General features: G+C 30.3%; 1 protein-coding gene across 1 annotated transcript; it reads right to left on the bottom strand.

Annotated features, from left to right (window-relative positions):
• Positions 1–4,458: 4,458 nt before the first annotated feature.
• On the bottom strand, positions 4,459–13,693 carry LOC107845817 (wax ester synthase/diacylglycerol acyltransferase 11). The gene is made up of 8 exons (XM_016690307.2): positions 13,306–13,693; positions 8,589–8,946; positions 8,186–8,421; positions 8,042–8,108; positions 7,650–7,759; positions 5,770–5,985; positions 5,437–5,574; positions 4,459–4,858 (listed from the first exon to the last, which is right to left on the bottom strand). The coding sequence occupies exons 1-8, from the start codon at positions 13,570–13,572 to the stop codon at positions 4,691–4,693; spliced, it is 1,560 nt and encodes a 519-aa protein (XP_016545793.1). The 5' UTR covers positions 13,573–13,693; the 3' UTR covers positions 4,459–4,690.
• Positions 13,694–16,625: the final 2,932 nt, after the last annotated feature.

Here is a 16,625-nt window from a genome sequence, read left to right as displayed (position 1 = left end):
TAACCAGATAGTCCAAACAATCAATAACCTAACTGAAATCCCATAAGCCCAAATGATTAAAGCAAGCACTCAGCAAACAACAATCATAGCTTATATTTATGCAAAACCCCATAAAGTCGATAGATATAGACACCATATGATTATACTTTTGATAGGTTATGCATATGAATAAATGAATGCAACATAAACCAAAAATAACATGCCCAATCCTAGTTCCATAAAGTAATGAGTGTTTACACCTCCTCCATCTAGTAGTATGCAAAGGCAGGACTGATAACGATGATCTTTACTTTGCACTGTGTCTCACAGAAAAGGGGTGCATAGATGACTCTAGATATCTATATACATTGTCTGTTCCCGAACTAGTACTTCCAATGCCCATCATAATTGATCTACTCCATCCAATATCAAAGAGATACAAATATAATATGTGCCCAAACTCAAACCTTAGACTGAAAGAGTGTAACCGAGTAAATCTATTATCCAAGATTGACTTCGATACTAAATAGGCATAATAGCATTGAAAGAAATGCCCCTTCAACCAAAGTAAATAGTAGTGGTAAATAATTAATTAATTAATTAATAATAAATCAAAATCAAACTCGGTATAATTTCCAAAATAGCTTGTTTAGTTCTAAAAACTCATAATTTATTAAATAAGGCGGTACAATTTTCGTTGTAAAAAAATCATTTTCAAAAGTGAAAAATATGGATAAATCACTTTTTTAGAAAACTATAGTAAAATTAAGATTTAATTTGAATCGTACCATTAAGTGATCATAAATGCACCTGAAAGTATTCATGCCATCACCAATATCTAAACAATACAACCATAAGCGCTTAAGTGTCCATAAACTAGAATCACATCTATTTAAGGATAAAATACTCCTCTTGAGTCCAACTGGTATTTTAACCACAGCCTCAAAATTTTATATATGTATATGTATATATATATATATATACATACATATATATATATATATACACATATATATCACTAGCATGATAATAGCACCATAATTTGAAAAACTATAGTTTGTGTCACTAAGTCAATGTTAAGTCCTATACTAAAGGATCATTAACATAAATCTATGGTTAACCTATTTGTAATCAAGAATAATAAGATTCAGTAACCATAACGGGTGTTCTAGGCTAAGGTTCAGATCACTTTTCTATTCTATATCTCCTAAATAGGTCAAGTCATAAAATTACTAAGTATTAAATTTTATTATCCCTAACTAACATGCAATCAATACAATATACAATCCCATAGATAAAAGTAGATCAAAGCTTACCTCATAGCTAACTGCAATCCAAAACCATCATCTTCACACCATGATCCCAAAACAACATCACACTATCAAAATCAGTATCTACACATTAATTGGAGTAAAATGATACTCATATTACTATATAATACTCTACGCTAAAATTTGAATCAAGAACGAGCTCATGGGGCCTGTAATTCCAAAATTAAATCTGTCATGAATTTCCTCAAAATACAGAAAATGCATGCTCAAAATTTGAGCATAAATGGAGCTCAAATTAAGCCCCAAATCAGCCCACAAAATAAGAATTTGAAAAAATAATTTTTACTAATTTATAAGGAAAATAGCAGAATTTAATGAGGAAAAAATATGAAAAATGATCAATAGGTGTCGAGTTAGCTACCATAGACTCAAATGATGATTTTCAATAATATTCCACGCTCCAAGCTCCAATCATGACAGAAAAAGGGGTTTTGAACAACAATTTTAGTTGAAAATTATGAAAAATAAAATTTGTATTCTTGGATAATGAGAAATATAAAGTTATAATCACATAGACAATGATTATACAAAAAAATGCATTGAGAATTATTAAAATTGGAGCTTCCTAACTCATAAAATATGAAAAATACAAAATGAATTTGGTATGGGTCTTATACTCGGCGATCGCCGCTAAAGCAGCTTCTTTTCTGTTAAAGAATACAGGTCAAAAGGTCAAATTACTGCGAAAGCATTCAAATGATCTCTTTAGGGCCTAGTCGAAAGGTCAATGGCCGCTAAAGTGGCCACACGAGTACTATCAACTATCAAAACTTATTTTTGACCCTTAAAGCACATTCGGAACCCCATTAATATGAACCAATTATGTAAATTGATCATAAAATACATTTGGGATATAGTGAAATAATATTTATGAAAAAGGTTGTTTACAAAAATTAACCCTCCGACCCTTTTTAGGTAATTTAAACTATTTTTTATCTAAACACACAAAATGAGATATAAAGGCTTCGATACCAAAATAACTATGCAGACACACTTAATTTGACATTCTAGACTCAATGGAGCAATTAAAATTTTCATCGAAGTTCATTTCGATCAAATTTGGGTCCCACATCCAAAGGGTCATTTTAACCAAAATTCACTCAATAGCATAAAATGAGTCAAGAATCCTCGAAATCCATACCAAAGGTCCCCGCAAACTAAAATCAGTATTCTAAAGCTAATGACAGTATTTTATTTCCTATCTGAGGCCATTTACTAGGAGTTTGCTCTGAGACCAATTCCTTAACATCAAAAGCTCCAAACAGAGAAATAGGCCTAAAATTCAAATGAATAATATGATAACTAAATTGACAGTTGTAGTTAGTCACAAATGATTTGAATCCAATGTAGAATAGCTTGGAACACCAAAAATGCATGATAATTGAGAAAATAACCTAGAGAGTCATTACAGACACCTCTTTTGGATTTAGTAAGACTAGTTAGGGAGTTTAAGTATGTGTTTCCTACTAATGTTCAGGGTCTTCATCAAGAGTGTGATATAAATCTTTCATTGATTTAGAGCTAGGAACTAAGCCCATTTTTTCCCCTCATAGTATTGCCCTAGTGTACTTGAAGGAGTTGAAGGACCAATTTCATTGCCTTAGGGTGCTCCAATTTTATTACTAAAGAAGAAGGATTAGTCTTTGAGGATGCATTGATTACCAATAGTTGAACAAGGTGATCTTCAAGAATAAGCATTCTTTATCGTGTATTGGTGACTTGTCTGATCAATTGTAGGGTGTTTCACTATTTTTGAAGATTAAATTGATATTACGGTACTATCAATTGATAATTTGAGCTTCAGAATTTACTAAGATAGCTGTGTAAGGACATTATGAGTTCTTGGTTATATTTTCTGGGTTGTTTCATGCCCCAAAACACTCATGAGATGGATAAACAAGGTGTTGCCTTATCTTGACTCATTGGTAATCATATTTATCGATGACATTTTGGTGTATTTCAAGAGCAAGACAGATCATGTAAAGTATTTGAGGATCATAGTCTAGAGATTGTGGGATGAGAAGTTATATCCCACTTTTTTATGTATGAATTATGGCTCAGTTTTTTGGTATATTCTTGGGACACATAGTGTCTAATGATGGTATTAAGGTCAATCCGACCAAGGTTGAGGTGGTCAAAATTGGTCCTGGCCTATTTCACCTTCGGATATAGGAGTTTTGTTAGATTGGCATGCTATCATAGGTGGTTCATATAGGTATTCTCTTCTATTGTTACTATTTTATTTCAATTGACTCAGAAGAATATGGGTTTTCAATAGTTGGACAAGTGCAAACAGAGCTTCTAAAAGTTTAAGAGTTTGTTGACTTCAGCTCCTATCTTGACCCTACCTATTAAAGGTGAGGATTTCACTGTGTTTTGTGATTCTCCTAGTATTGACTTGGTGGTGTATTTGTGTAGAAGAATAAGGACATAACTTATGCATCGAGTCATTTGAAGGCCTATAGTAGAATTACCCCACCCAAGATTTGAAATTTGTGGCATTTGTGTTCGTATTGAAATTGTGGTGGCACTATTTGGATGGAGTTCATTGAGAGGTATGCACTGATCATCACAACCTTCTTATCTCACACTAAATCTGTAGGTTGTATGGCTATTCAAATGCTAACTGGAGAGGTTGTACTATAACCATTAGGTCAACTATAGTTTACAACATTAACTTGGTGCAAATTGTGTCTCTTCAACCTCTAAGAAACTGACAAGAGTGACAAGATCTAGTGCTAAAGTTGAATATAGAGTCCTAGTTTCTATAATAATTGAGATGACATGGATTCTTTATCTCCTTCATGACATTGGAGTGTATCTCAAGACAATCTTATACAATATTGTGATAATTAAAGTGTGGTATCTCAAAACACCCAAAAGCATATTCAAAATATGTAGATTCAACAAACACAGATGTTTAAGATAATGATCAATGTGATCGTTATAACAATGGTGATCGGCAAACAAAAGTAGAGCAAGTTAAGAGTGTAAGTTGTTAGAGTTTGAGTCATTCTATACTAGTACTGTTGTAGTAGTAAACATCTACTTGTATATGTTACTCATAAATGGGACTCTTTCATGTAGTTTGGGACTCAACAACTACATTATATCCAACTCCTATAAGAAGGAGCATGTACTCGAGTTCTTAACCATCAATAACACACTTTGATTCTCTCCATTGTGCATGAGAATTCTATTACTGATTTGTAATACATTGATATGAATAACATTAATTAGAATGTAGTTTCCCAGAGAAAACAACAGTACCATGTTCTTCGATATAAAATTGAAAGCAATAGGAAAGAGAATTACTGCAACAGTTCTTTAATACAGTACAATTGCTTGTACAACCTTCTTAATTTGGTTGAATTTCTTGATCATTTGAAATTCTTGACAAGCCCTCTTTCTATAACAGCATTCTTTATGAGATTAAGAGAATCCTCGAAATCATCAAGCAATAGTTGTGGATCAGGAATAGCATGTTCATCAACAGATGCGACAATGATAATCTTATCGATATAGCTTTGGATATTGATCATCAATGCCTAGAATTACAATTATTGGCAATCAGAATCTTGATTTACATATATAATCTCATAACTGATAATGTAAAACAACTGGATTATTAATTTATTTTAGCCGATAATAGCATGCATTTAACTACTTTATGGTCTAAATTGTGGATTTAGTCTTACAACATAAGCTTAGATATTACGAGATGTTTGATTTAAAGTGGATTTAAATATATATACCAGCATTGCACATAAATTAAGCTCTTCTACTAATTAGGTAAGAGTAAGGACCAAGAGAAAGGTAGTTGTCTCATTTCATTTTCCTTGGAATATTTCCATTTATAGCCTCAAGAACCAAAATACCAAGTGAGGTTTCTAGAGGTGATTCGCCATATATAGTGTAGGACTAATTGACCTCTATGCACTATAATTAGGATAAGAACTACTTGCACATAATGCTTACCGCAAATCATTCAATTTATTTTTAATAGTTATAAATTAAAATAAAACTATTATATCATGAAGTTATAGTTAGATCATAAATCTCCATACTGATGATTGTAATTAAAGAGAAAATGCCTCAACAATAGAGTGCGTAGATGAGTACATACACTTGGCTGCCCATAAGCACTTGGAGCAAAATAAGTAATGGGGTTGCCACAGAATCCAATTTCCTCCTGTGGTCCAACCAAGTTGGTGAAGCATATTGTTGAATTTGAAAATACTCTGAGAGTCACATCTGTAGCTACCTATCATATTGTAAGAATGAACTAGTAAGAATATTATTATATAATAAGAGATTAAGTTAAACTATGATAATAGTAGTAAAGCATTTAAGTTTTATGATAATGTATATAGTTTTTTTTTCATGAGACCAGAAATGCTATTAACTCTACCTTTAAGTTTTCTATACAAAAGAAATGTATCTTAAATATGCAATATACCTTGACGCCAAAAAGCTTAATAAGTATTTGGGCCATGGTCAAAGTGAACAAAGCTTCAAACGATTGCTTTTTGCGATCAATTGTCGCTTTTGCTTCTTTCACGTAGTCTAAAGGATTATCCCGCAGTGCAATCTTGAACGGTAACAGCGCATAACCAAACCAATTTCCCCAACCCCGCTTCCCTTTGCTGCCATTCTCCATCATATCAGCGAGATCCTGAAAGTTTCATTCGTGCACGTCATATGATTTTGTAACAACTACAGTAATAATAATGTTCTGTCAGTCCCATATTTATGTGACTTAAAGTATTTTTTTAGTAGTTTATACATACATGTATACATATATACATACATATATACATATATATATATATATGTATATGTCTCTCTCAATATATATATGTATATCTTATACATAGACATAGACATATACATATATAGAGAGAGGGAGAGAGATATATATCTATAATCTATATCTATATCAATACCTATATCTATAATCTATAATCTATAATCTATAATCTATAATCTATATCTATAATCTATAATATATTAAAAGTGTGAAGACCCTTGGAAAAGTGATTTGAACTTTTTACCCTTCAATAAAAGACTCTTCTTTAAACAAAACTATCTTTTCACTATTTTTTTAACTATATTAACTAGACTTCCTAAAATATATGGGACTGCTAAAATATATGGTAGGATAATTAATTAATATTTTTCTTTTTACTGTTCAATTAGAAAAATACTCCTAAATTAGGACTCTATTAAGGAAATACTTCTATAAATATTGAGATGTACGTTAAACTAAAGAACAAACCGATTTGTCTATTGGGAGAATATAATTGATGCTCATCTACCTTGATTCAATTACATGTCTAGATGGTGGATGCTTGGTTTTCTAAAACCCAACTTCTTCACTATTTTTGTCAGCATAATAGAATTCAACATGTGTGTATATATATCTTCTTTATTTTCATTCAAAATCATTCTTTAGGGTCAATTTTTGCTCAGACAAGAATTAGTAATTGGATCAAAATCGAAGTTTTGTGATCACTATTATAATTTTTTATAGTTTACAAGTCGTAGATGAATATCGGTTGGCTTTGAAGAATTTCTTGTGTAAAAGTTAGGTTTAATTGTATTATTTTGATATCTATATTATCTTATTGTTTTATTTTAATTAAAATTTAAGTTTAATTGTATTGTTTTGATATCACTTTTATCATATTATTTTGTTGCAATTTACAGGTGATAGATAAACGTTGGTCGGCTTTGAGGATTTTTTTATGTAAATGTTAGGTTTAGTTGTATTATTTTGATATCTCTATTATCGTATTATTTTGTTATTGTTTATAGGTGGTAGATGAATGTCGGACGACTTTGAGAAAATTTTGTGTGTAAAGATTAAATTTAATTGTATTATTTTGATGTCTCTATCATTGTATTGTTTTGTTGCAATTTACAGATTGTAGATGAATGTCAATCGACTTTTAAAAATATTTTTGATAAAAATTAGGTTTAATAAATAAATTCTTCAGCTTTACATACTCAAAAGATATTAAATTTAATTATTATATTCATCTTTATTATTTAAACAAATAATTTATTTAATGTAATGTTTAAACTCATTAAAGTAAGGTATACGCGCAAGGTGCGTACACCTAAACTAGTATATACACATATACACATACATATATATATACACATATACATATATATACATATACATATATATACATATATATATATATATATAAGTTTTATATCGAAAACTTAAAGTTTCTATGACCAAATCCATATTGAAAGTTAAAAACATTAATTATTGAAATTTGAATGTACATAAATTGAGACCGAATAAAAACAAGGCATGAAAGTTACTTCAATTCCTGCGGAGGATCTTAGGTTAAAAATAAGACAGGTTCGAAGTCGAATGCCTTTGGGAAGATTGTTGTTTCTCTCTGTGGCTCCCTTGTCTTTGCCACCAACAGCTGAGAATATTTTGAAAAATTGAGTAATTAACTCATATAATCGAACCAAATAATATCTTAATAAGGTATATAGATATTAAAAAAAAAATCATAAATGTAAAAGTTTATTTAACTTAACTAAGTATTAATATCAAAACGCACAATTCTAAACATGTATGTTGTTCAGCGGATAGAACATAAAGGTTGAATCTATCAAATTTAAGTCGTGAATCTGGCCATGGGAAAATAAGTACCTGACATCCTACTTGAATTATTAAATTGTTTGTGAATAAAATAACTTACCATATCTCCTATTGAGATATTTAGATAAACCAGCTTGTGTTAATCCCACGGCAACATCATTTATAGTCTGCGAAGAAAATATATGCAACAATATTATTTTAGAAAGCCTTCACAACAATATCAACAAGAGCTTTGATAACTTACAACATTCATAGCATTTTTGACAAACTTCAGATCATCCAGACTGATTATCCTGTGAACGATTCGTCTAGCTTTAGTAAACTCAGAATCAGTCACAGCGCTAACTGGCGTTTTTGTATCCTTAAAGAAAGCGACTGTTATGATGAACATGAAAACATCCGCCGCAGTATTCATAAGCATTCTGATGAAAAGCCAAAATGCTCCGAAAAACCTCCACGACCCTTCCTTTGTTGAATTACCTGCGATAGTGTATAACTAGTTACTACACAGATCGCATAAAACATATTTTACATTGTTAATATAATACAACAATTAGAAATGACATAACTCATTATTTGGTAAACACAGACTTTGAGCAATTATTGACACCTTTAGGCTTTAAGTTTGACCCAATCTGCCCATTTACCTGAAGGAGTAGGCCTCCTTTTCTTGGTTGGAATGGTAGGAAGCTTGAGCTCATCAGCAGTTTGGCGAGTGCACGCGAGTAAAAGAGAAATGAGTGAGGTGCCATCGCCGAGAGAATGGTGAACCCTAAGCACGGCCACGGACTCCGCATTACGAGTTTTGACATTGATAATGTGAAGGTCCCAAAGTGGCTTGGTTCTGTCAAGGCTGGTTTTGGTAAGGTTGTAAATGTAATCCTCCACGAATTTGTCTGGTGATTCTAGCTGACTTTCATCCACTTCAGCTACTATAATATGTTGATCTATGTCAATCTTTGTTTGGACCCATTTCATGTCTGCTAAATTTTCTTCATCTACAACCTGTTAGCACACATTTTGTCACATATAAAAAAGTGAATGTTCTTTTTATGTTTGATTGAAATTCTTTGCTCAATTTATTCTATTTTTGTAGAGAGAGTAAACTCTTTTATTACCTTAAATTGATCAAAAGATTATACTCCCTCCGTCCTAAATTACCTGTTCCAAATTTCTTAATTTGATTTTCTATTTTACTTGTCTTTTTTCATTAATCAAGAAGAGACAAATTTTTTTCCATGTTTATCCTTTGCATTAATCATTTTTTCTTCAAATTAAAATACAACCATCATTTAATAGGGGTACTATGGTAAACTAGTCATGTTATTAGTTATTTTTTTAATCAATATGTCATCATAATTTGGGACAGGTAATTTGAGACGGAGGAAGTAATTTGTTATTTTTCTTAGGGTTGAGTGATCTAGTCTGATCCCTTTTTTAACAATAAACAAAAACTAGGAGAGGAAAAAAGGAAAACGAAACTCATTCGACTTACTACTCCCTCCATTTCAATTTAGGTGATATTTTTTGATATCAAGAGTCAAACGAGTTTTCTTTGATCATAATTACTTCTATATGTTTTTGAGAAACTTAACATATTCTTTAAAAAATAATAAATAAAGTTGTTATTTTATTACATCACTCTTAATAATTACTTCTATAAGTCATTTAAATATTAAAAAATGAATCGTACTAAATAATAACAATAAAATATACATAAAATAGTATATTATTGAATAAGTAATGGTTCATTCACGTCATTTATTAAAAGTTTGGCTCATTTAATGATGATGGCATAGATGGATGAAACTTTTAATGAGTGATGTAGATAAATTATTTCTAATTGTTCAGTGTATTATTTGAGACTTTTTCCTTTTTAGTATAGTGGATGAATAGATTTTCATATATTTTTACATAAGTAAATTTTTCAAAAAGTATGGATGATTGATCAATATTCAATTTCACATTCAAGGTTATCGTACCTCTATTAGTTTCTACATTAATGAGGTTTCTGTGTTTACGAACTGTTTAGGATTAGACAGGCTTGTGCAGTGTACAGAATAGAAGTTCCCTCAAGATGATACGCGGGATTCCCAATTTAGTAAGTGAAAACACGAAAATAAATTCTTCTTATGGAAAAACAGTCTCCTAAAGGCTCAAAAATACCTCTATGTGAAATAGCTTAAAATTTTCCTCGTTAGATTTTTGGCTCAAAAATACCCCTCCGTTAAATATTTGGCTCAAAAATATCTCTCCCTCTAACAAAATTCGGAAAAGGATCAAAAATACCCCTGAACTATCTGAAATGCCTCAAAAATATCTCTCTGTTAAATATTTGGCTCAAAAATACCCCTCCCTTTAACGAAATTCCACCAAGCATGTCACCTAGATAAAAAAAGACCACGTGACTATCCACATTACCATCCATATGTAAAATGTTAGTATTTTTTAATTATATGACATTCCTTTCTTCTTTATTTTTATTTTTATTTTACTTTTTTCAAAGCACTGAAACGGAAAAACCAAAAAACCAATCTTTTGCTAATTACTTCATTAGTGTTTTAAAAGTTCTAGATTTCACCTTTTCATTAGTGTTTTAAAAATTCTAAATTTCATCTTGTTATTATTTTTGGGGATGAGGGACAGCTTGATCTTGATCTGATGTTGACTCGGAGGAGGAGCTAAAATTTTAACTTTTAAGCTAGCAAATGTTGATGTACTAATAATTAAGTTGAATTTACTACATGCAAATTCTTTTTCAAAATAAATGAATTCCTTTTAACACTTGTTTAATCATTCGAAATGAATTCATTTTTCTAAATTCAATTTTGATGAATAATCTTATTATTTTTAGAACAAGTTTGAAAATAAGTAAAATGATACTTAAAATTGATAAATTATTCTTTAATTATGTCATTCATTTTTTTTTGAAGATGTGTGCCACATTCAAAGATTCATTAATTTTAGATTAGAGGAGGTATTTATTAAATCATTTTAACATATACATTTTGAGTAAAAGCTAGCAAAGCTAGACACATCTTTTGAGTAACTAATTTCAAGTTTAGTTTGAAATTTGTTACTCTTACGAGTAATCTTAATTTTAACTTTTATACTGGCCTAATAATTAATAGGTTTATCAGTTTAATAAGACTCTTTTGTTGGGTTTCACACTTTTAAATCTATTAATAGAAAAAAACTTGTTTTTTAAATGATCAAAGGAATTTGATAATAGCGATGTTACATTTGATAAATTTTTTCAAAAAAAATATTATGTAACCACTGTTTGTCTACTTTGATTAAAAATTAAAAGTCATGTAAGTTTTGCCCGTTTCACTGATTTTTTTAAATAAAAATAAAAATAAAGAAGAAAGGAATGTCATATAATTAAAAAATACTAACCTTTTACATGTGGATGGTAATGTGTCATAATTATGTAGTTTTTTTTTATCTAGGTGGCATGCTTGGTGAAATTTCGTTAAGAGGAGGGGTATTTTTGAGCCAAATATTTAACAGAGGGTATTTTTGAGTCATTTCAGATAGTTTAGGGGTATTTTTGATCCTTTTCCGAATTTCGTTAGAGGGAGGGGTATTTTTGTACAAATATTGAACGGAGGGATATTTTTGAGCCAAAAATCTAACGAGGGGCATTTTTGAGCTATTTCAGATAGTTTAGGGGTATTTTTGAGCTTTTTCCGTTTAAAGAAAGACACAAACTACACGGGGCCTTTTTTTGTCCAGTCTCGAGTGGGCTCAACCAACCCAGTGACCAATAAATTCATGAATATAAAAATACTTTCATCAATAATATTTAGAAGAAATAATACCCTATTACCCCCGAACTATATCCAAAACGGCAGAGACTCACCTCAATTTAAAGGGGGTCCTATTACCCCTAAACTAATTAAAAGTGTAATTTTGACACCCTTAGTGCCTACGTGGCACATACGTGGCATATATGAGGCACAATACACTGAAGTGTCCACGTACGCACTAAGGGTGCCAAAATTACACTTTTAAGTTAAGATGTGTCACAACCGTTTTGAATATAGTTCAGGGGGTAATAGGGTATTTTCTCTATTTAGAAAGACGAAAATGTTATAATGAGAAATAATTTAATTTTAAAATTTAATTTTTATCTTTAATTACATGATTTAGCCAAATAAATATCTAAAATTATTTTAAACCACAAGTTTAAAAAAAAAAATATTTAACGCCGTGTTAAGTCTAATACTACCATATAAAATAAGACGGAGGAAATATAATTTTATGAAATAAACACTTAATTCATATTGTTGTTATAAGAGAAGCTCAAAGGAATACTGAAAATTGAAGTTACCAATTTCCATAGGTTATGGAGAAGCATACATGTCGTGCACCCTTAAACATGCTTATTACTAGGCACATCTTCTGTTGATCTATTGCATGGGCATATTTTATGGGTCTAAAGATAATATCCCCCACCCCCACCCCCACCAACCCCTCAACAACCCCAATCAGATTTTCAGAATACCATTAATAAGAGTTATACATTTTTTGCTAAAATAAAGTGTGTAGAAGATGACTCTTTTAATTTCTTTCCTCATACATTGACTTTTGAACCTAACACTATGGAAAGTTTGTCATTCCTCTTTGAGTTTAGTAATGTAGGGTTTGACCCTAGTACTCATGTCCTCTTTGAGATTTTTATTACTATTAATAAAACAAATAGTGATATATGTGCTGCTTAAAAATGGCTGGGGATATGGAAACACTTAAATTAGATGTAAGTAAAACTTGAATCTCTAAAAATTTTAGTGGGATGGAGGATCAAGCTTAATTAAAGCCACTTCTTCTTCTTCTTTTTCTTCTTCTTCATTTTTACTGGGGGAAAATTTACGTTGTAAATTGGAAAAAAAAAATTGTAATAATATTGCAGGGTAACTTAAACATAAAATGATGAAAAAAGGACTAGTAGTGAATTCAGTTGACCCAGTATTTCTGACAAGAATCTGTAGATATGTGTATATAAAATTAAGTCACTAAAATTTCAATTGTTTATAAATTTTAAACTCATATATTCAAGAGTGTAATATTGAGTCTCTAGATCCGCCTCCGATGACATGCTCTCAAGTACATAACCCTGCAATGGCGTCATCTTTGTTCAATAGGTGTCATTTGAGATCTCTTAGTCAAAAAATTACACCATGTATATGAATAATACTTTTTATGTAAATATATTGAATCCCGTATTGAGGAAATCATATGCTTACCTTTATATATGTTGACTTTGTTTGATTAGTGCAAATTCTAACTTCGTCATGCACATAGGAGAACTAATTATATACCTTTGGTCGTACATAAACGGAACATGCAAAAAGAACATACCATCAAGCTAGTGAAACGAGGATGCTTAAGCAAAGTATGCACCAACTTGTCCTTAATAGGCTGCGGCGAGATCTGAGTTTTGCAAGCCATAAAGGCAATGCAATGGACATCGAATCTCGAATCGTGAAAAATACGAGCCATTGGACTCAATGGCTCTTCTTCCACAGTCACCATGTCGTATTCTTCGATGCCTTCTTTCCTTTTTGTATCTATTGGTTTTGGACCTGATAATCTTCTTCTTAATCCTTCAGCCATGTCTGACTCCATTTTTTTGCTTTAACTTTAAGTTGATGTACTTAAAGTGAAGGACGAGGAAAGTAAAGAGCTATCAGAATGGAAAATGTGGAAAAGTGTGTTAACTCCACTTTGAACTTGTGACAATTTTGGTTTGTTGTTGCATTGTTATATAGAAGAATAATGGTACGAACGTCAATTAAGTTACTTCCTTCGTTCTAAACGGGATTGTTTGGTACAGTGTATTGGAAAATATAGGGCTCGTTTGGTCATGGATATTTTTTCCTTTTTTCCAGAAACTTTTTCCGGAGGTGGAAATTATGGTGTTTGACCATGAAACTTTGAAAAACAATTCCGGAATAAAATTCCAAAAATAGAAAAAATTTTCCACTTCCAATTTCAACTTCCATTATTATTACATATAACCTCAATTTTAAATTTTTATACAAACCCCTCTTATTAACTAAATTCCGTAATTATTTTTAAAAGACCAAATTCAATAAAATAATTAATTCAAGTGAAAATAATTAAGAATTTTCATCAACAAATTTAAGAATATATAAAATATATTTATATCTATCAATCATATTTATCAAAATATATTTTTCTCTATTTAATCGATTATGGTTAGATAAACTTATTTAGCTCGTACTTGTAATATTTTTATTCAAATTTTAGAAGAATAACAATTATAATAATTAGTTTGTTGTTAATTATTTTATCAATTGAAGACATATAAATTATTTGCTCAACATTTGGTTGTAGGTTAGCAGGTAAATTAGTAGTTGGGGGATTTTGATAATTTTTAAAAGTAGAGGGCATAAAATCATATTTAAAAAAAAATCAAAGTCTAAAAAAAATTTTCAAAAAGACATGGCCAAACACAACTCCAACTCCAACTTCATCTCCAACTCCAACTCCAACTCCAACTTCATCTCCAACTCCAACTCCAATTCCGAAAAAAATAATTTTCATGGCCAAACGGCAACATAATGCATGCATTAGTAATGTGTACTATTAGCACCTTGTTTGTTACTTCTTTTGCCAATGTATAACTAATGGAAGTATTAGTTATACACTCTATTGTGTATTGAAGTGTGTATTAATAATACATATCATTCCTATGTATTAGTAATACAAAGACTTTTAACACATGCATTAACTTATTAAATGACCTTAATACCCCTTAATTTTCCTCTCAAAATATTTCACAATTTCTTTTCCCGCCATTTTAATTTTCAACAGTGAATCTTCTCAAAACATTTCACAGTTTCTTTTCCCACTATTTTAATTTACAACAATTAATAGTTGATTTAAATAAACTACAACATATTTTTGCTTTACCTCAAGGGTCTTTGAAAATAACATCAACAATAACATGCCCAGTATATTACCACCAAGGGGGATTTGGGGAGGGTAAGTGTACGCAGTCCATACCACTACCTCAATGTGAGATAGAGAGGATGTTTTTGATAGACCCCTGGTTCAAAATAAAGCAATCTAAGATAGGATAAGGAATAGTAATAAAACAAGAAGATATACTAGAAATTAACATACTCAATAAGACCTAAAGCAAGATATTTCAGGTATACACCAAAAGATACAACATCCTAACTCAGACTAACCTTCTAATTTAATTCGCCTCCTCCACAACTTCCTATCTAGGGTCATATCCTCGGTAAGCTGAAGCCGCTCCATGTCATGTCTAATAACTTCCCTCCAATATTTCTTCGATCTACCTCTACCTCATTTGAAATCATCCCTAGACAACCTCTCACACCTCCGCACTAGGGCATCCATGCTCCTCCACATCACATGACCGAACCATCAGAACCTTTCTTTCCTCAACAGTCTTCGAAAAGATTAAAAAAAATTCTTGAGACTATTCCTTAATTTTACATCTTGTATTTTATTTTTATTTTGACTATGTTAATCCGTCGGTGTAATATTTCATACGCAAAGACGAAGGTCTTGCAAATAATCCTAAATCTTTATATACTAGTTCAACATTACTAATTATGTTTCAGATGGCAAAAGAACTTTGTTGCAAAAAAAAGTGTACAAAGTCAAAGAAGGGTATTTTTGTAAACAGACACTTCTTTTATAGAAATTATGTAAGATATATTATTTCTTATACATCAAACCAAACAATGTATAAGAATAATACATGCATAACTAATACAAGCATAACAAATACAAACATTACTAATACACTATATTTTGCATTGTTCTTATACGCTCTACCAAACGGCCCCTAAAATAGTTGTTAGTGTAGATTATTCAGAATCAATATGACTAATTTTTGCCAAATAATTAGATTAAAATTTATATATTCAAAAGTTATATGGAAAGTATTATAAATAATATTTTTTCTCATATCAATATAATAAAAAAATTATATCATAGAATGTTAATCAAAATTTATATAGTTTGACTCTATAAGGAATTTGCGACAAAAATTTGATGACGGAGAGTTATATTTCCTTCCATTCAACTTACTTGATATATTTTGAATGGACATGAATTAAAAAAAAAAAAATAGAAACTTGTGACTTAAAATAATGTGTGAATATTTGTGTGGCTATATCAAGTACTTCTTCCGTTACTTTTTAGTTGTTTCTTATATGTTTCTTATACTAAAACTAGTTTGTTTTTGTTATCCAACTTAGCAAGTCAAGAAGATTAATTTATTATTTTCTAAAAGTATATTTATCATTAAGTAATTTCATAAGGTACTAAAGGTCAAAATATTATTTTCAAAAAATAATTAATATAATTAACTTAGTAGAAAAATAAGCTCTAATGTTAAGACATTAATGGATAAACAAAAAAAGGGAATAGATGAAATATTTCATTAAAATGAAATGAAAAGTTTGAAGTCATATTATTTTCAAATGCATAAAGATATTAATCTTTTATGATACACAATAAAAGGAAAGTATTTCTATCTCTATCTCCATTTTATTAAAAGTGTTAAGATTAATATAAATTAGTGCTTAATCAGTTAGTTAGTTAAATGGTAGTTAGTTAGTTAAATGGTAGTTGTACTGCTAAGTTAGTTGAGCTGATCAAATAGTTAGAAAAAG

This window comes from Capsicum annuum, chromosome 10 (genome assembly GCF_002878395.1).
Source record: "Capsicum annuum cultivar UCD-10X-F1 chromosome 10, UCD10Xv1.1, whole genome shotgun sequence".
NCBI lineage: Eukaryota > Viridiplantae > Streptophyta > Magnoliopsida > Solanales > Solanaceae > Capsicum > Capsicum annuum.
Note: the sequence above shows the minus strand (reverse complement) of the source record. Positions and strands in the feature narration are given on the sequence as shown.